This window comes from Anabrus simplex, chromosome 2 (assembly GCF_040414725.1).
Source record: "Anabrus simplex isolate iqAnaSimp1 chromosome 2, ASM4041472v1, whole genome shotgun sequence".
Lineage (NCBI taxonomy): Eukaryota > Metazoa > Arthropoda > Insecta > Orthoptera > Tettigoniidae > Anabrus > Anabrus simplex.
The window spans coordinates 1114664090-1114684446 of record NC_090266.1 but is presented as its reverse complement, the minus strand read 5'-3'; the positions used below and the strand labels follow the sequence as shown (position 1 = coordinate 1114684446).

The 20357-nt window shown below is 41.7% G+C and overlaps 1 protein-coding gene across 2 annotated transcripts in view; it reads left to right on the top strand.

Moving 5' to 3' along the window:
- LOC136864727 (DDB1- and CUL4-associated factor 10 homolog) overlaps positions 1-20001 on the top strand; it is a 75191-nt gene extending 55190 nt beyond the window's left edge. For both annotated transcript variants that reach the window (XM_067142071.2, XM_067142069.2), the window contains one exon: positions 15689-20001. In XM_067142071.2, the coding sequence (XP_066998172.2) occupies positions 16118-18292 (2175 nt within the window). In that variant the 5' untranslated portion in view covers positions 15689-16117 and the 3' untranslated portion in view covers positions 18293-20001. The remainder of the gene's footprint in view (positions 1-15688) is intronic.
- Positions 20002-20357: the final 356 nt, after the last annotated feature.

The window sequence follows — 20357 nt, the reverse complement described above, 5'->3', positions numbered from 1 at the left end:
GTTTTTTTTATCAAAGAGTATTTTCTTGTTCTGGCCAAAGATCACTTATCACAGCTGGTTCCAGAATGAAACAAGACTAGATGTGTGGGTATATATTATATGTTCAACTGGTCCAGAGAAACTGAAAAAAGTTTTAAATTAATAATACATAAGTTTTCGTGAAACATGCTTCTTGTCTGTCAGTCAGATCATCAGCCCAAAGGCTGGTTAAATCTTCAGATAACACCATCAAAATTTGTATAGTTGCTGGGAAAGGCAGAAACGGATTGTGGTGCCCAACTGAGGTGTACGTGGCAGGACAAGGAGTGAGATATTTGCCATGAATTGCTATTACAGCATGATGGACCTACGAGTAACTCTCACACTAGTTGCACTCCAACCCATTGTGGGTGGGGGACGGTATCCCCTACCTGTCTTAAGAGGTGACTAAAAGGGTAACACCACCTATGGGTGGTGGACGCAGGTGCAGACTACACCCCCGGTATCCCCTGCCTATCGTAAGAGGCGACTAAAAGGGGCAACCTTGGCACGGACATGGATTGCGGCTTGGTATCATGTGTTGGACCCCCTTTGGATGGGAGGGGCTAAATACATTCACAGGTAATCCCTGCCTGTCATAGAAGGCAACTAAAAGTGTGATGTGGCCATCGGTTCCCTCTTCATTTTATTTTTAAAAATTTCTTTTAGGGTTATTTGTAGACAGATTCAAAATTCTTGATATGCATGCTGCTCGGATATGGGCCTCTTACATGTGCGATTATGCTCGAAAGCCCGCTTGTGACCACCGAGGAAACTTGTGGGTAGGAGCACCATGAACCCACGCAGTAGTATCCGCCTGACAACACAGGTCCCTGCACAGCCGAATGCCGGAAGGACATATTATTATTGTTTTGTATTCTTTTTCTCTATATATATTACTCTGTACACGCTATGGGGTACATGCTATTGCGGGTGACTGGAGGAAGGGAGTCCTAGTGCTCATTGCCTCAGTCATTCTGTGTTAGGCATCGTCCAACATCCGACCCCGGGCAATACCTGCTACGACCAGGTGGGTATTGCCTTGACTGCTTAGTTCGGCTACAGAGACCCCTGATTGGAATGGGTGGCATTCAGGGAGGATGATTTCGGGTATGGCGTCAAAACCACTTCCACCTGCCTCCTTGAGTAGTTCGCTACCCAAGTCTTTAACATTTGCTTCCCTGAGGGGGGCAACCCCTTGGGAACAAGCTCAGAGTATTAGTCTGGGTTCCAGCTTCCCTAGGTATCTGGTTGCTACCAGAACCGATGGGCAAGATTTCAAGCTGGTCAAATCTGTCCTTTTCAACTGACATATCGAAGATGTATACGGCGAACTTGAGGATCTTAAGAAAATGCACAATGGTGGTTTGCTTCTTAAGACAAGCATTGCGCATTCCAAGCAGAGCGATTGCTTAAGTGCGACCACTTTGGCGAAATCCCCATCAAAGTGGAAGAGCACAAAACCTTGTATCTGGTTTGTGGAGTTATCTTCCACTATGATCTCGTTCTGAACACTGATGATGAATTGATGGAAGACATGAAGCACCGTGGCGTGACACACGTCCCGCACATCACATGCAAAGTCAGCGGTGAAGACATTGTAACGGGTGCGTTCATAGTCTCCTTCAAATTGTCAGTGTTTCCAGAGAAAGTCATGGTAACAACGTATCGTTGCAATGTGAGACCGTACATCCCGCCTCCTAAGCGATGCTATCAATGCTAGAGATTCAGACACATGGTATCTCGTTGTTCGAATCCATCTGTGTGGTACGTGTGGAAAAGAAGGTCATGGTGCGAAAGAGTGCACAACTCCATATAGGTGCGCTAACTGCCCTGGTCTTCATTCTACTCAAGATCGGAACTGTCCGATGTACCTGAGTGAGATGAAGATCCAGGAGATCAAGACCCTAGATAGTCTTTCCTACCAGAAAGCACACATTAAGTTTAATTCTCTGAATACACCAGCCAAGACACTAGACTTCAGCATGATAACACACTCTCTCCCAGGTTCGTCATTTACAACTGAAACACCTTCCCAGAAGATGGCTGCGCCCAAGGCAGCAGTTGCTCCTGTGAGCAACACCGCAAAAAGAAAAAGCTTGAAGGCGTGTTCATCCCATCCTTCTACCACAAACAAGCCTGTGCGGCTAAGAAACCTACGCCGGCACAGCAGGGGAAGAAGACATCATCTCCTTCCCTCACGAGGTCGGCTAAAGCCGCGCCTAAGCCAGCGGAGGCGGCAACGTCGACCAGGGCTAGGAAATGACTTCCCAGCCCATCTAAACAAGAATCGACAGCGGGAAAGAACAGCGCCCTTACAAGGCGTTATTCCACCTCTTCTACAAATGGGGTCTCACGCCCTCCGCCTGGAGGGTCTGAGCCTGCATCAGCAGGTTTTCCATTTTCCTCCTGGAAAACCTGCACGCCCCCCTCAGGAAAAAACCCCACCCCCAGAATACGGCGAAGAAGTGCAAGGCATGCGTCACCTTGTCTGGTATACAATAATAAAGTTTTATTATGAATCCACCTGTTCAATACATTATAATGTTGTCACATTTAAAATAACTTCATTAGTTAAAAAGTTATATATGGGACATGTTTCGCTCCCTTATAGTGCATCATCAGCCAAATCTGAATCTCGATTAATTGTTATTTGCGTAAATAATGACTTAAGAGCTATTAGAACATTTTTGACAAACTTAAAACTTATTCTATTAGAATATCATAAAATGTAAAATCTTTGTATACATGGCTTAATTACATGTGCTTAATAGGAAGATACATTAAAATTATGGAAGGGAGAGTACTAAAATATAAAATAAAATAAAAATATATATATCATGTCCAAAATCTTAGAAAGACGTGAAAATCAATCTTAGGAGCTAAATTTGAGGATTTTCTTGGCAATGAGATCTGGTAAAAAAGTTATTTATCCCTTGTGGATAAAAGTCTATAAAGATTCAAATTTATCGTCAATTTGATGATTGAACTTGTAACAGGATAAATGTTGGTCTTCAAGAAATTTAAATGCTTGTTGTCATATGACCTCGGCGAATGCTGTTGAAAAGATATGTTCTTATAGATGTCAATGACCGTTCGTTGAACTAATGGATTTGATAAGGATGATTGAAAGGGACGTAAATCAACGTTTGTATTGAAAGCTGCTGCTTGGTTTATCTTGTTGAATGTCCCTCCAATTGCTATTTGTCGGTTTGGTGTTGTCCGAGGTTATATGGTGACATGAGATTAGTCACTTGCACCTTGTCTGGTGACGAGGTGATGCAGGTGGAGCACTTATCTCTATTTTCGGATGGGGATGTGAGTGTAGGTTAGGTAGCATCTCTCTGCTTCTCAGAAGTCCACACCCACACTATGGCACTGTTACAGTGGAATTGTAATGGTTTTGATGAGCATCTTGCTGAGCTGCACCAGCTCATTAGTGAGTATTCGGCGAGTATAGTCTGCATTCAGGAAACAAATCTCAGAACAGGTCATCATAAGGTCTTGAGAAATTTTCAACTATACGCGACAGAACTATATTATGCTGACCGAGCTTCCGGTGGCGTTGGCATTTTTGCCCATTCTGATATCGTACAGCGAAGAGGTTCCACTAAGAACCCTGCTGGAGGCTGTAGGAGTTCGCGTTCCACTGCCTGTCATAGCAACAGTGTGTAATATTTATTTTCCACTGGGCCAGCCTCTTAATATAAATGATGTCACTGATCTTGTGGATCAGCTTCCATCTCCCTTCGTTTTATTGGGTGCTTTCAACGGCCATCACCCTATATGGGGCTCTGAAGCGCCTTGCCCCAGAGGAAGGGAGTTGGAGACATTGGTAAGAGAGTTGGATTTATGCATTTTGAATACAGGAGAACAAACTCCAGCCGAACATTGATTCCGCGGTTTCGGTGGAATACACACGATTTCTGTGACAGTGACCCTTTTCCCATTGTTATTACTTTGTTGAAACAAAAATCTGTCGAGGCTGCTCCTCGATGGATTCTTAAACATGCTGATGGGCAAAAGTTCACATCACTAGCTGTCTTTAATGACGTGACCAGGCGGACCGTAGACGGTGATATAACTTACATTACACAACTTGTTGTTGCTGCTGTTGAGGAATCCATTCCATCGTTTTCAGAGACTCCTGGCCGAAAACTCATTCCTTGGTGGAACGAAGAAATTGCAGCGGCTATCAAAGAACGCCGTCGCGCTCATAAACGCTGTCGTAGGCAGCCTACTTTGGCCAATTTGGTGACATTTAAGAAACACCGTGCTAAGGCGCAGGTTCTTATTCGACTGAGTAAAAAAGCTTTGTGGGAGAGATATGTGTCGTCTGTGACGTCACATACTCCATCATCTCAAGTGTGGATTAAACTTAGTTGTATTTCGGGTATCCAAGGATCATCTTCTGTACTGGGAATTTCCATTGCAGGCAGTACCGTCACTGATCCGCTCTCGATTGCTAGCCATCTAGCCAGTCATTTTGTGGATGTGTCTGGCTCCTGGAGGCAGAAACGTCATCATCTTAGTTTTGCCACTCAAGCTTCAGAGGACTATAACGTGCCCTTTACGGAGTGGAAACTCTGCAGCGCCTTGGCGCCTTGCAAGGACACGTCTCCTGGACCAGACAATGTCCATAATCAGACGTTGAAACACCTTAGTGAGGACAGTCTGTTATATCTCCTTTGTGAGTTCAACCGAATCTGGATAGGGGGTGAATTTCCATCTCAGTGGCGAGAAGGCATAGTCGTTTCTGTCCTCATGCCTGACAAAAATTGCAAGTATGCTGGAAGTTACAGACCTATTTGTCTTATTGTTTATGTAAGAGGATGGTAAATCGCCGACTTGTGTGGTGGCTGGAGAAACAAGGACTTTTATCCAAGTACCAATGCGGTTTTCGAGCCGCTCACTCGACCACTGACCACCTGGTATGCCCGAAGAGTTCTATCCAGCATGCATTTCTCTGCAGAGAGCATTTGGTGGCTGTTTTCTTCGACGTAGAAAAGGCCTATGGCACCACATGGAGGTATGGTATCCTTTCAGCCCTGCATCAGTGGAGATTCCGAGGCAACTTGCCGGTATTTATTGCGAAATTTTTGTCCCTCACATCTATTCCGTGTCCGAGTTGGGAGAGCATATTCGCAACACCACGTTCAAGAAAATGGAGTCCCACAGGGATCGGTTCTTAGTGTCACTCTGTTCGCGATTGCCATAAACGGTATTGTCGCTGCTGCTGGTTCAGCAGTAATACTGTCGCTATATGTGGATGATTTTGCTCTGCATTATAGCTCGCATAATATGGCAGTCGCAGAGCGACAGTTTCAGCAAGTTATTAGGAGAGTGGAACAGTGGACTTAAGAACGTGGCTTTCGGTTTTCAACCGCAAAGACCTCTGTTGTGCACTTTTGTCGGAAGCGCACTCTTCACTTGCATCCTGAGCTTTATTTAGGAAATGTCGCTCTTTCCGTGTTTGACACTTACCGATTTCTTGGGCTCCTCTTTGTTAGCAAATAATTGTGGGAGGCACATGTGCGGCAGTTAAGAGCAATGCACTAAGAAGTTGAATATCTTGAAGTTTCTTAGCAGCACTACTTGGGAGGCTGACCACAGCGTTCCTACGATTTTATAGGGCACATGTTTTATCCAGGTTAGACTACGGCAGTGCAGCATATTGATCAGCAAGGCAAAGCATCCTTGTGAAACTGAATAGCATCCCCCACAGTGGGTTTAGGTTTGCAACGGATGCTTTTCATAGAAGCCCCATAGCTAGCCCGCTCGCTGAATCTGTGTGCCGCCTTTACACCTGAGGTGCCAGCAAATGCTGCTGTCCTATGCTGCAAATTTGCAACAGATGCCACTTCACCCAAGCTATCCGTACGTATTCCACAATGGAAACCGTCGGCTGTACGCTGCTTGTCCTTGAGCAGCGTGGCTGGTTGGAATACGCTTGGATAGAAGTCACAGATTCTTTATTTTTTGCAAGTTGCTTTACGTCTCACCGACACAGATAGGTCTTACGGCGACGATGGGACAGGAAAGGGCTAGCAGTGGGAAGGAAGCGTCTGTGGCCGTAATTAAGGTAGAGCCCTAGCATTTGCCTGGTGTGAAAATGGGGAAACCACGGAAAACCATCTTCAGGGGTGCCGACAATGGGGTTCGAACCCACTATCTCCCAAATACTGCATACTCGCCACACTTAAGCGACAGCAGCTATCGAGCTCGGTCACAGATTGTTTGATGTACCTTTGGTTCCCTGCCTTGTCAGACAACCAAGTGAGGTACCTCCGTGGATAATAAGACGACCTGAAATAATCCTGGATCTGCACACCGGCCCGAAGGAAAACGTAGACCCTTCGATTTATCAGAGGCTCTTCCTGTCCGTTGTTGGCCGGTATCTAGGTTCAGTCGTTGTTTACACGGAAGGTTCGAGGGCAGAAACAAAGGTGGGCTGTGAGTTCGTTGTCGACAATGATGGGTTTCTTTTTTTGCTCTCCCGGAAACCTGTAGTGTGTACACAGCAGAGCTCTATGCTATATGTGAAGCTATGCGGTACACACTATCCGGTGGGTGCCGACACTTTCTTCTGTGCACTGACTCCTTGAACTCTCTACAGTCTATTGATACATGTTTTCCGCGGCACCCTGTGGTGCAGCGGATCCAGGACCTGCTGGCCGGGTGTTTGAATGCTGACATCAGAATCACGTTTATGTGGCTCCCAAGCCACATGGGTGTAGAGGGAAACAAGTTAGCAGATACAGTTGCCAAGGAGGTAGTTACACTGCCCCTGTTGCCTTAAAAGTGATATTCGCTCTCAGCTGAGACATTTGATTATGTCCCATTGGGAGATGGTGTGGCAGGCCACTCCACTTCCAAATAAGCTGAGAGCAATAAAAGGCACAACAAAGGTATGGAGGACTTCCCTTCGTGCTTCTCGGAGAGAAGCAGTGGTATTGTCGTCTTCGGATTGGCCACTGTATAGTAACGCACTCCTATTTACTAAAATGAGAACCCCCTCCGATGTGTACTTGCGGCGATCATCTTACCATGGTACACATCCTTACGGAGTGCGTGGACCTGGTCCATCTGCGCCGTAGTCTAAAACTCCCGAGTACCATCTCCCTCATCCTGCGAGATGACGAACTGTCAGCAGACCTCATCATCTGTTTTATGAGGGACTGTGGTCTTTTTTATTGTGTGTAAGAATGACCTTTGTCTTAGTGTATTTCTGTTAACTGTCCTTTTATCCCATTTACTTTTTTTAAGTTTGTGTTTGTGTATTTTAATGTGTTATTTTAACTTCTAACTTGAGAGCAATAAATGCATAAAGGCAATGCATTATTCCATTGTCACCTCTATTTTCTATAATTTTATTAGAAAATAAGGCATTGCAAATTAGATCCATTGATTGTTTTAATCTCATAATCATTTTTCATCAGCATTTATTTTAAACTCTAGTCAGTGGATACATTTTAAAAATTTTGATTATATCATGCCGTCCATTTCCTACCATTAGGGGCCGATGATCTTAGATGTTAGGCCCCTTTAAACAACAAGCAGCATCATCATCATCATCATCATCATCATCAGTTGCACTCCAAATGTCATTCCTTCAGCAGCTTCTGTATTGTCAGAAATGGGACTGGAACTTCAGTGGAAGCTACATATTACTCTGACCTGTGCCAAGTGACAGATGAAGTATTGGTAATAAAATGGAGGAACAGAATAAAACAGAAGTTGTGTAAATTTAATAAAAAATTATTTGTGTACTTCAACTATGATGAGAAAAACATGGCAAGTTCAAATGAGAAGTACTTGTGAAATGTGAGTTTATAGTAATTAACTAATTAATGGTTTGTAATAAATATTTTTCACTTAATTTTTTTGTTCGTTTTGGCCTACTAGGGACCGCAGGGCTCATTTTAACTCTTAGCTAGGGTCCTCTGCTTTTTCTTGGCCCAGTGCGCTTGCATTTTCTGACTATGCCTGCTTCCTCTCATCTGTCCACTTTCCACTTAGATCTGGTGGTCCTTGTACTCTTTTTGCTTGTGAGGGACAGTGGGAAGACACTCTGTAGGGTGGCCTGTCGGTACTGAGGTCATTTCTCTGTGGTCTCTAATGGGAGTTGCAGTTCGTCTAGGTCTGTTTTTGCTGAAGTGATCCACTTGGTCTTGGAAGCCTTTCCCCTGCTTGTCACTGTGAGGATTCTGTTGGTGAGCCTGCAGGGTTTCAGGCGGGTCATGTGCCTGTCGCCTTTTCCTCATACACATGACTGTCTTCCTGATGTTCATAGAGCTCGCTGTGCCTGATTCTGTATGTGCCATCCTCTTCTCTTATGGGTCTTAGTATCCTCCTCAAGATCTTCCTCTCTTTAAATTCTAGTTTCCTGAGTGGGCCCTTTTAGTTCATCAAGAGGTACTCAGAGGTATAGAGTGCAGAGGTTCTTACTGCTGAGTTTTAGTGCTTCAGCTGCAGGTACTTGGGGGTGGAGATGCTTTTTACAGGAATGATAGGCCCTCTCTAACTTGGTGCTGTAGATGCTTTTAATAATAATGTTATTTGCTTTATGTCCCACTAACTACTTCTATGTTTTTCGGAGATGCTGAAGTGCCGGAATTTTGTCCCGCAGGAGTTCTCTTATGTGCCAGTAAATCTACCGACACAGCTCGATAGCTGTAGTCACTTAAGTGCGGCCAGTATCCAGTAATCGGGAGATAGTGGGTTCGAACCCCACTGTTGACAGCCCTGAAGATGGTTTTCCGTGGTTTCCCATTTTCACACCAGGCAAGTGCTGGGGCTGTACCTTAAGGTTGCGGCTGCTTCCTTTCCACTCCTAGCCCCTTCCTCTCCCACCGTCACCATAAGACCTATCTGTGTCGGTGTGACGTAAAGCAACTTGTAAAAGAATCTACCGACACGAGGCTGATGTATTTGAGCACCTTCAAATACTACCGGACTAAGCCAGAATCATACCTGCCAAATTGGGGTGAGAAGGTCAGCACGTCAACTCTGAGCCACTCAGCCCGGCATAGATGCCTTTACAGGAATGATAGGCCCTCTCTAACTTGGTGCTCCTGGTGTCTATGGCCAAAGTTTCGCTCTCGCTAGCTGAGATTCTTTCTCCTAAATACTTGACTGCAGGAACTTATGGTGTTGTTTCCTAGTGGGATTGTAGAGCCTGCTTTATGTTAGTGATAAACTCCATCTTCTGTAGGTTGGCCCTCAAGCTGATTTTTGCTGCAATGCTGTAGAGGCTCTATAGTTGGTGAGTAGTCTCCTCCATGCTGTTGGCCAGTAGGTTGAGATCATCAGCAAAGGGTAGACAAGGAACAGTGAGGTTGTCTTTCTTGTACCCAAGCTTCAGTCCTGCTTCTAATGACAATGTGGCATTCCATTCCCTCATTATCTTCTTCAGTACGCAGTTGAAGAGGATGCATGGGAGGCCACCTCCCTGTCTGGATGGGAAAGCTGTCTTGAGAGCTCACCCCTGAACTCGACTTTGGAGGTGGTGTTCTACCAAGATAGCTTGGACAGTCTGGTGGTCCTCTCATCTAGGCTTAGTTCCTGCAGAGTAGAGAAGAGGGTCTGTCAGTCTGTTGAGTTGTATGGCTTTTGGAAATCCACCAAGGGATGTCCCCTTCGGCTCCTGTATGTGAGGATGGTCTTGAGGTTTTGTATCTGCTCTGTGCAGAACCTACTGAAGTGGAAATCAGCCCGGTATTCACCTAGTTGGAAGTCCAACTGTTCGGTGACTCGTTAGCAGGGCTCTAGAGAAGATCTTGTAGGTTACAAGCAACAGGAAGATGCCTCTGTAGTTGTTGAGGTTGGTTTTAGGTCCATCCCTAAGGTAAGAACTCTGTTCACCATATATCCTGAATTATCTGGGGCATACTCTGCAGGGACTGTTCATGTACGTGCTTCCACATCTCTGCAGTTATACCTCTTCGCATGGCCTTGTTGTTCTTGAGGCCGGGCGGAATGGCTCAGATGGTTGAGGCGCTAGCTTTCTGACCCCAATGTGACAAGTTCGATCCTGGCCCAGTCTGGTGGTATTTGAAGGTGCTCAAATACGTCAGCCTCATGTCGGTAGATTTATTGGCATGTAAAGGAACTCCTGTGGGACTAAATTCTGGCATCTCGGTGTCTCCAAAAACCATAAAAGTAGTTGGTGGAACGTAAAATCAATGACATTATTATTATTATTATTATTATTATTATTATTATTATTATTATGTTTTTTGAGGCCCTTGATAATCTCTATTTCTTCCCTGTTGGGTGGTACATAGTCCTGGTTCCTGACAGTAGGCTCGGTGAAGGTCAGTCTATCTTTAGGTTCTTCTGCGCTTAGGAGTTTCTGGAAGTACTTTGCAGATGTGTTGGTGCAGTCCCTATTGGTCATTTGGAGCTTCCCATCTGGCCTTTGGAGATGTCGGGTGGGGGCTGTGTATGAGATAGTCTGTTTCTGGAGTCCCTTGTAGAGATCTCTTGAATTGTTTCTCTTCTGACTATTGTATTAGAGTCGTGCTGTATTTCCTTGTGGTTTTGCGGATGATGATCGCTGTTGTTTTTCTTTGCGCATTGAAAGCCTGATGGTTGGGCTTATCCTTGTGCTGGTTCTACTTGATCCAGGCTCTGCACCTTTCCTCTATAGCCTGATCGCACTCTGTGGTTCACCAGGAGTGCTTGCCTTTGTTGGATGAAGCAGGGATGGTTTTTTGAGCGACATCAAGTACTAGTATTGTCATGAAATATCACATTTTTATTCATATCACCCATTGTTTCAATATTTTACAGGCTGAAAACTGAAGTTGCATTAAATGAGTTGACACTCAAAAGGAATGGCTTCCTTCCAAACAAAAAAAATTAATTAAAGAATTAATTGGTCTCTTCTTTTGTTCATTCAATTACTACAGTGTTCCATTTTTGCACTATAAGGAAAAGAAGTCAGTGTTCCTTATTTCTTTTTCTTCTACCGCTTTTTCCCATACTGGTGGGTCGTGGGTGCGAATTGTGTCGCACATGTGGACTTGGCCTGATTTTATAGACGAATGACCTTCCTGACACCAAACGTGTTCCTTATTTGTCGTCTATCAATCTTGCAACCTTATGTAGGGTGAGTGGAAGAGGATAGGTTACTCGGGAGAATAATGGGCTCGGCTATGGAGAATAAGAGAAATGGAGGGAGATCAAGACGATGATGGTTAGACTCTGTTTTTAGGTTTTTAATAAGAGGTGTGGAATTAAATGATGCCACAGAACTAGTTGCAAATATAGGATTGTGGAGGCATTTAGTTAATTCACAGAGGCTTACTGGGGAGCAAACTTTATTCATCCACATGGCAAAATCTATCTCACAAGTGACTGATGTCTAACACTTCCTTTGAGATCTGTCTCACAGGATGCATTTCATTTCTATTCTTATCACCCAATGTTTGAAGATCTACCATGATAAAAAATCATCACATTTGTGGATCTAAGCCTGATAATGGTGTCACAGGAATTTGAATACATTCATTATTCCTAGCAATATATAGTTGGGGACAAATCATGATGACCTCGCCTCACACTCCTACTTTCCAGCGGCAACTCTGTGCCTATTAGCGACTTATAGGATTTACTACCTCTACTGCAGCCAGAGTTGCCAAATCGGCTACTGCACTCTACATGAAAAAAGGGTAAATACTACAGAGAATGAAGAAGAAAGTAATTTGGCACCCTCTCAAAAACAAACAAGGATCACTTAGAGCTCGTTAACCCAGCAGGGTGCAGGGTGTGATTGACTACTGGCTTTCAGCTTGCTTCCAGGAACTGAGGTCGTCATGTTTTGTCCCCAACTATACCAGCCAAACAGGTGTCCTTAAAATGCCTGCAGTTCGAAACTGTAGCTGTAATGTTTTGTATGACATTACAGCCAAAGGAACCTCTGGTCCTACTTGTAATTAACTTTGAATATATTTGTATCTTCCATTGAAAAATTAATTAGCTTCTTCTTTTGTTCATTAAATTATAAATTATATTAAATATTATATTAAATTATACATTACTCCAGAGTAGGGTTTCTTACAGTCTTGTAGAATGCACTGCCCTGTTGCAACCTCTTGTTAATCTCCATGTCCAGTCTTGTGTCCCGCATTAATTCACTCCCTAGGTATCTGAAACTGTCAACAATTTCAAGGCTTTGACCACCAATTTTCACAATGCCTTTTGCTCTGTTTGCCTCATGACTGCACCACTGAGGCCAATTTGTGTGCACAGCTTTAATAATAATATTATTATTACCACATTTATCATTCTTACATACTTCAGTTCCTTCACTTCTTCATTTCACATCATACGAGACCACTTTGACCAATTTTTGAAACGCAACCATTCTTCACTTGGAAACATCATCAAAATCATATTCATGCTCATCATGCTCCTACCAGGTCAGGGCATTTGTGGCACTTCTCCACCTTCCTCTCTCCTTCCACCATTCCTCTTCCATCATTTTGTCCCAGTCCAGACTTTTTTCTTGCATTCCTCTTTATTGAACCAGTCCACCGTGTTCTGGGTCTCCCTCTTGCTCTCTTTCCCTTGAACTTCATCATCTGTTTAATATTCTTTCCTCCTTCTTTACATGTCCAGACCATATTAGTTTTCTCCTATCAATTCTCTCATTTAGGTTTTCTATTCCTACATCCTTATTTCTTCATCTGTCAGTCCTGTTATGCTTCCTAGGAAATTCGTTTCACTGGCTTAGCCCAGTTTCATTTCTCAACCATTCTCTCTTTCCAAACAGAGTCTGTATGCTACGGACAGTTTTTGTACATTGCTTGAACCATTTCTACAGTTCATGTATTCAGTCTCTTTATGACTATGATTTGTCACACCTTCTCCCTGGGAACACTATCGTATGCCCTTGTTAGATCTATGAATGTTCATGACCAGATCGTTTCCATATTCCCAATTCTTTCCCGTTAATTACCTCATGCTGAAGATTAGGTCTGCTGTAGACCTTCCTCTTTCTAAAGCCATACTGTTCCTCTGGCAACTCTCCTACTTTTCTTCTCATTCTCCTCTCTGATATTCTTTCCAGAATTTTTGCCACTTGTGATAAGAGTGTTTTTTCTCTATAGTTCTCACACACTATTTTGTTCCCCCTCTTAAAGACTGGTATTATTATTCCCTTTCCCCAGTCTTCTGGCACATGTTTCTGTCTCCACATGCACTTTCACAATCTGTACACCCATTGTAGTCCAACAGGTCTAGCAGCCTTTATCATTTCCACATAAATTTAATCTATTCCTGGTTCCTTACCCATTTTCATTTTACGGACTGCTGATTCCACCTATGACATGGTTATATCATCTTCTACTGTTGAGTCATCACACCATATTACTATAGTCTCCTCTGCACAATTTCTCACATTCAGCAGTTTATCAAAATTCTTCTTCCATCATGTCTTTATTTTTTCTGGATATGTCATCAGCTCTCCACCTTCCTCTTTCATCAGCTTTGTATAAACTCTTTTCTTTCCTATTACTTCATATAATTCCATACATCATTTTTTTACTGTGAGCTCTATCGGTTTCCATCTTCTGTGTAAATTCTTCCCAACTTTTCTTTTATCAATTTCTTAAATTTCCTTTTATTATCAAGATGCTTTCTTTGCTTCTTTCACTGCTTCCTTCATCTTCTCATTCCACCACGGTGTCTTCTTTTCTTTCACTCTTGTTGATGTTCTACCACAGGCCCTCTCTGCCCCACTTACAAATGCCCTTTGAAGATGGACCATTCATCGTCCTCCTTCAGTAACTGGAATTTGTTGTTTCAGTCTCTCCAGGAATTCTTCCTGTACATTCTTATCTTTAAATTTCCACACTTTTATTTTGCTATCTCTTATCTCCTGTAATTTTTCCCTCTCTCTATTTTTTAAAAATTTTTTTGCTATCACAACTCTTATGGTCTCCATCGAATGCTTCTCCTGGTAAAGTTGTTACGTCCATCAACTGTCTGCGATTTGTCCTCTCCACCAGAAAGTAATCAATTATTGATTTTATTCTTCTGTCACCAAGTGAGTTGACCTTGGGGTTAGGGACGTGCAGGTGTGAGCTTGCATTCGAGAGATTGTGAGTTTGAACCCCACTGTAGGCAAGCCTGAAGATGGTTTTCCGTAGTTTCCCATTTTCACTCCCAGCGGATGCAGAGGCTGTACTTTAATTAAGGCCACGGTCGCTTCCTTCCCACTCCCATCATCGTAATCAGACCTACCTTTGTTGGTGCACATAAAGCCACTCCTAAGGACATATGTTCTTCTGTCACCCCAGGTATATCTTGTCATTTTTCTTTTTTTTTTTTTTCTTTCTTTTTTTCCTTACGAAACCATGTGTTGCCCACGATCATTCGATTCCTATCACAGAACTGAACTAGTTTCCTTCATTCCTATTCCCATATCCATATGGTCCAATTACTTCTTCCTTGCCTTGTCTTTCATTTCCCACCTGCGCATTTAAGTCTCCCATGATAATCATTTCCACATCAGTTATCTCCTCCTCTAGTTTCTCCATGAATTCCTCAATGTACTCCTCTTTGTTCCCTGTCCATGATGCATACATTTGTATAAAATCCTTCACTTCGTTCTTCATTAACCTGTTGCTCATGTACTCTACCATATCCACATACTCTTCAGCTATTTTGAAATTATTACCCCCACTCCATTTCTTTGCCTCTCTGCCACCATTCCAGTATAGTGTATTTCCTTTCCCCTTCCCTTTGGGGCCGATGACCCTCGATGTTAGGCCCATTTGAACAACACGCATCATCATCCCCTTCCATTTAACTTTGCTCAACCCCATCATTTCTGTACCTTCTTTCTCCATAAAATCCACCACTTCTTCTGTCTTTCCTGTCAGGGTCATAAGATTATGCCCACCTTCATGATCTTTGGTCGCCAGTTTGTCACTGTTCCTCCAGTGACCAAGGATCTGTGTGTCGCTTGTAGCAGGATGTGCATAGTCTCTTGAATAAATGAATAATGTGGTCTTTTGAATGGCATTGTGATAGCATCAGTAACACACTTGAAGTAACACAATTAGTTTGTGTAGCCTAGTAATCACACAAACAAGTATTACAGGCATTGAAATAATGGTGTTTGATTTAATTCAGTTATGTTCTCTGTATAACTTAATGGCCATAAACATTTTATTAATTTGTAAAGGAGTAAAACATGAACTTCTGCTTTCTTGGTGTTTGTATGTGTTTGTATTTGTTACAAAAATATTTTAAATCTTTCAACATTGCAGTGAAATAGTCATGAGGGACAGTGGGAGACACTATGAGTTCATTGTCTTAGCATTGTCTCTTCGAACAAAATCTCCCTCCACTAGTTGCAAAGGTTTTACAGATACATTTGTTCCAGGCTCCCTGTTATTTAACTTCAAATTTCTCATATCTGTTGGTTCAAGGGTTGCATATTCTTTGCACTGAGATGTTAATGGAATTATCTTTTTATACCCTTCACTGGGTATATGTTCACAATATTAACATTGATTTACAGTTTGTTTGTTTTGTTTTTTTAATTTCAGATAGGAACTTTATGATGAATTGTCAGGAATATGTTTTTAAGCTGGCAATAAAGGAGAAAGGTTGCATCTTTTCTTTAATATTCTGTTTCTTTTCTCTTCTTTTCCAGGTGAATTGGATGAGACTCGGATTGATTATGAAGTAACACACCATACATTTTAGAAAATTGGAAACATCCAGGAAACATGGCGGTTTTTTTTTGAAGAACTGTGTTTATGCAAGTCAGTTTCCTTGTTACCAATCTCGTGAGGTGACCAGTTGAAAAATTGTGAACTAAAATTTAACGATTCTGCTAGTACCAACTTTATAGATAAGAGTTTATAATTTCAAGTTGGAGTCTGCAGAAACCATACGAGGGTTAGTGGAACATAAATCCAATGATTTCAAGTTCATTTTTATCTACTAGTTGTTTTTTTAGTTTTCTACTGGTGCTGGCAATGCATCTCATACAAAATAAGACCTGAAACCAGTTCATAAAAGATCTATTTTTGATTTATTTTAGCCAGTTTACTGTAGGATATTACTTCGAAAATATTTCATGATGCCTAAGCTTGCCAAGGGATTTGTTAGAAATTCCTGGTTAAGACAGAGAGAGATTGGCAACCACTCTCCTTTAGGTGAAAGAGATGCTATCGTGAAGGGACTGTATGCAAATTTTCGTCCATGCCTGGCATGGCAATACCAGGATGATCCTACTTATTATTTAAAACATTCAGATCACGGAGGAATTCTTAGTTTAGATTTTTCTTTCGATGGATCTCTTCTGGCAGCTGGGTGTGAAAAGGATTCCATATTGATGTTTGATCCTCTGAGTCATAATCTTGTACATACACTAAATGATGCACACAATGCTGCCGTCAATTGTGTAAAATTTCTAGATTCCCGTACATTTGCAACTTGCAGTGACGATAGTACTGTAGCATTGTGGGATTCCAGACATCTTAAAACACGAATTCGAACCTTACGTGGTCACAATAGCTGGGTAAAAAATATTGAATATTCTTCAAGTGATGGGTTACTTGTCACCTCTGGGTTTGATGGCAGCATTTATACGTGGGATATTAACAGCTATTCAGAAAAAGATTGCAAACACCAGCAAGTATTCTGTACAAATGGCTTAGTGAAGACTGGCATGACACCAGATGGCTCAAAACTAATCATCTCTACAAGAGGTGGCTACTTAATGATTATTCATGATCTTGATCTTGGTTCTCTAGCTAAGGATTTACTTGGTTTTAAACCCAATATGTACCGCTTGATGCAGTTGAGTAAGGCACCTTTGCCATCAGTTGCAAAATACAGCTATTTGTTTTCCGAGCACCGAAGAACGAATAGGGTTGAGTTTGTATCAGATTTTCCTCCTGGAGATGATGCCGAGGTGGTCTCTTCCCTTCAGGTTCATCCTCATGGACTATGCATGGTCAGTCGTAATATCAGTTATGACGAGAACTCTGAATGGACCTGTGTGCATGATATTCAGGAACGTAAACACACTTGTTCCGATGTAGAGTCTGACTCCGATGGTATCAAGGAAGAACTTTCTTGGTGTTCTGAAGGTGCTGAAAACAGACATAATACCATTGCTGTTGAACCTGAAATAAATTTTACTCCCCATTTGAGTCGTGTTCCTGCAACTCAGAATGGTGCAGCTGCTGCTGCTTCCCTTTCGGAAGCTTCAAGTTCAGTTCCTAATTTATCTGAAGATGTTGTGCTATCTGCTATCCATACTATTGGATCAAGAAGAAATTACCACAGTCCACTGTTATCTCATAGGAGAGTTACTGTAGAAAGACGTGTCAGTGATAGAGATATGTGGCAACCCCTCATAAACAGATATGCCATTGATGGCCCTTTGGAACATATACGAGTTCAGTTAGTTCCCCAGCTGTTTTCTTTGCCATCAGCTGGCGATGATCTGGATACAGATCCAGGTGATGAAGAGACTGAGGATGATTATGATGATGGAAGTTTTGAAGGACTTAGACAGGATAGGGTCAGAATCCTGGAGAGAAATCTTGGAGACAATAGTCCTCCAACAGATTATTATGGCACTTCCCAGAATAGAGAAGGAATTGATGTATATGAAAATGATTCGGCGCGCGTTCGACCCTCGAGTTCACGATACACTGTTACAGTCTTAAACCGGGGAGAACAAAATCAAGAAGTAATGGATGAGAGAGAGTTTGATTTCCACCCTGAACTTTTGCAAAGTGATAATAATTTGAGGGTTTCCTCTAGTGCAAGGAGTGTAGACAGGGAACAGTCTCAACAACTGGTTCAAATTCGTTGCGTCAGTTTTTGGGGACCAAATGCTCAGGATTCTACAAATGTGACTTGTTCTGCCAACAATAGTTCTACAAGTAGTCACCAGGTCAGTACTACTTACAGAAAGCACAAGAATATACCAAGACTAACCCATTATATCCAAGAACCAAATGTGGGGAAAGGTTTTGTGAAAGGACTGTGTTTTTCTCCTGATGGGAGGATAATATGCTCCCCATTTGGTTTTGGAGTTAGGTTGCTTTCATTTACTCCAGAGTGTCCTGATTTGTCTGTTCCTGCTCCCAACCATTTACCTGTCAAATTACATGAGTTTACAACTCGTATTTGCCACAAAGATTTTGTAATAAGTAGTAAGTTTTCACCAAAACATTATTTCCTTGTGTCAGGATGCTTGAATGGCAAAATGATATGGCATCAACCAGTTGTGTAAGAATTAAACTAGTGAATATATTTAACTATTTTTGTGGACTGTGAGGTGTCAGATCGATAAGGGAACAGGTGGATTTTCTACTTCAGACATTACATTTACAAGTTATGAGGCATTCACTTGGCTACCCATGGAAAAAGGGAAGAATAGCATTTGATAAACAAAGCATTTTGAAGAGTTTCTTCATTTACACAGGAATTATCATTGTTAGCACTTGGGGAGTGCTTGGCTGCTGATTTACATCTGAATAGGATGATGGTAATTTCAAGTGGCCAAAATTTGAGGTCATCAGCCCCGCCTTGGTATGGACTTTATATGTGTTTCTCCTATGTTTTGTCAGTATTTACATATGTAGAAATACATGTAATGGTATTTTAAATTAAAAAGTGAGGAAGGCGCCAGTACCAATCCTCTTCCTCTGCAGACAAGATGTATTGTTGTTATTAGTATTTCTTGTGTGACTGATCTTGCCTCATGACTCGAGAAGCAGAACGGAAGTTGAACAGTGTATTAGATTTTTCTAAGACCTTCCACATTTGCTGATTTTGAATCTATGGAAACAGAACTCCACATTCTATCTTTCCTAATGTAATATTTCACTACTTCAGTAGTCTTGATTTCCAGTGAGACTTAAGATGTATATTTGTTATTTATCTATGTATATTCAAAATTTTAGTTTAATTATTTTTGTTTGATAAATGTTGTTCTCCACTAAATAATTTGCTTTGGATATCTATTGCAGAAAAGAATACAATGTAAAATTCAGGAATGGTACCCTGATTTTGTTCCCACCACCCAAATGCCATGATTTCCATCTAAATGTGTGTGCTGGTGCCTCCTCTGTTATGTAATATAAGAGATGATATGCATGTGACCAAATACTGAAGACTTGATACGTGTGAGTGATCTTGTTATTGAAGAACTCTGCTGGATATAGATCTCGTATATTTGATCAAATTCAGTGCTCACTTATTAAATAGTGTACTTAAACTCCTTTTAGCACTAGTTGCAGAAATTGCACAGAACAAGATTGTAAAATATCTCTGTGACTGAACATTCCCAGTGGTCTTGAACCTACTTTTAAAGCATGTATATGGTGTTTTCTTCAAGTATTACAAGTCTGCACCCCAAAAAAAGAACATTTTTATAAATTTCAGTTTGTTCTACAGCTGGTAAGTATAAAAAAATACTACAGGAAGTCATCTTCTTTAAAATTTAATTTACAATGTATATATCCAAGAGAAGTATGTTCCTTGGTTTCCCATTTTCACACCAGGCAAATGCTGGGGCTCTACCTTAATAAAGGCCACGGCCGCTTCCTTCCCACTCCTAGCCCCATCCTGTCCCATTGTCGCCATAAGACCTATCTGTGTCGGTGCGACGTAAAGCAATTTGCAAAAAAAAAAAAAAAGAGACGTATGAACATTTATTTGATTCAAAAGATGAGAATTACCCTGTTCTATTTCCTGGTATGATTGTAAATGTTGAATGGGTTCAAATTTTTAGCCTGTATGTTTCCTACATTACTCTCTTCTGTGTTGTTTCTCTAAATCAGTTCTCCTTTCTTTTCATTGCATATGTGAACCTATGGTTTTCCTACCTTGTTTTTCAGTTGTGTATGAATGCTAATGGTTTGAACTAAATAAAGAATGCATTGAGGTCTCAGTGCTGTACTATTTTTATTTTCATTGTCAGCCAGTTAATATTTATATTTTAACAGAGAAAGATTGTCTTTAGTATACTTAAGTGATATAAAAGTAGAACTTCAAATGTAAGACAACTTGTTCCTTTAACCCTGGAGTGGTCGTGCGGCGTCTGAGACACACCACACTAGATTATTTCTATCGCTGCAAGGAAACTTATCAAGGCCACTGATCAGAAATTCCGCCTACCTTTCAGGTAACTATTCACAATCAACATAATAAAGCATCAGTACGCCAGTGTTAGTCTAACTCGTGTGGTGGTGAGTTGTTACACGTGTCAATGGCATCTGATAAACGCCACGCAAACTTCACTTCTACAAAGTAAGTTCCTGTTTTGAAGTACCGGTATTATCTTCATTATTAAA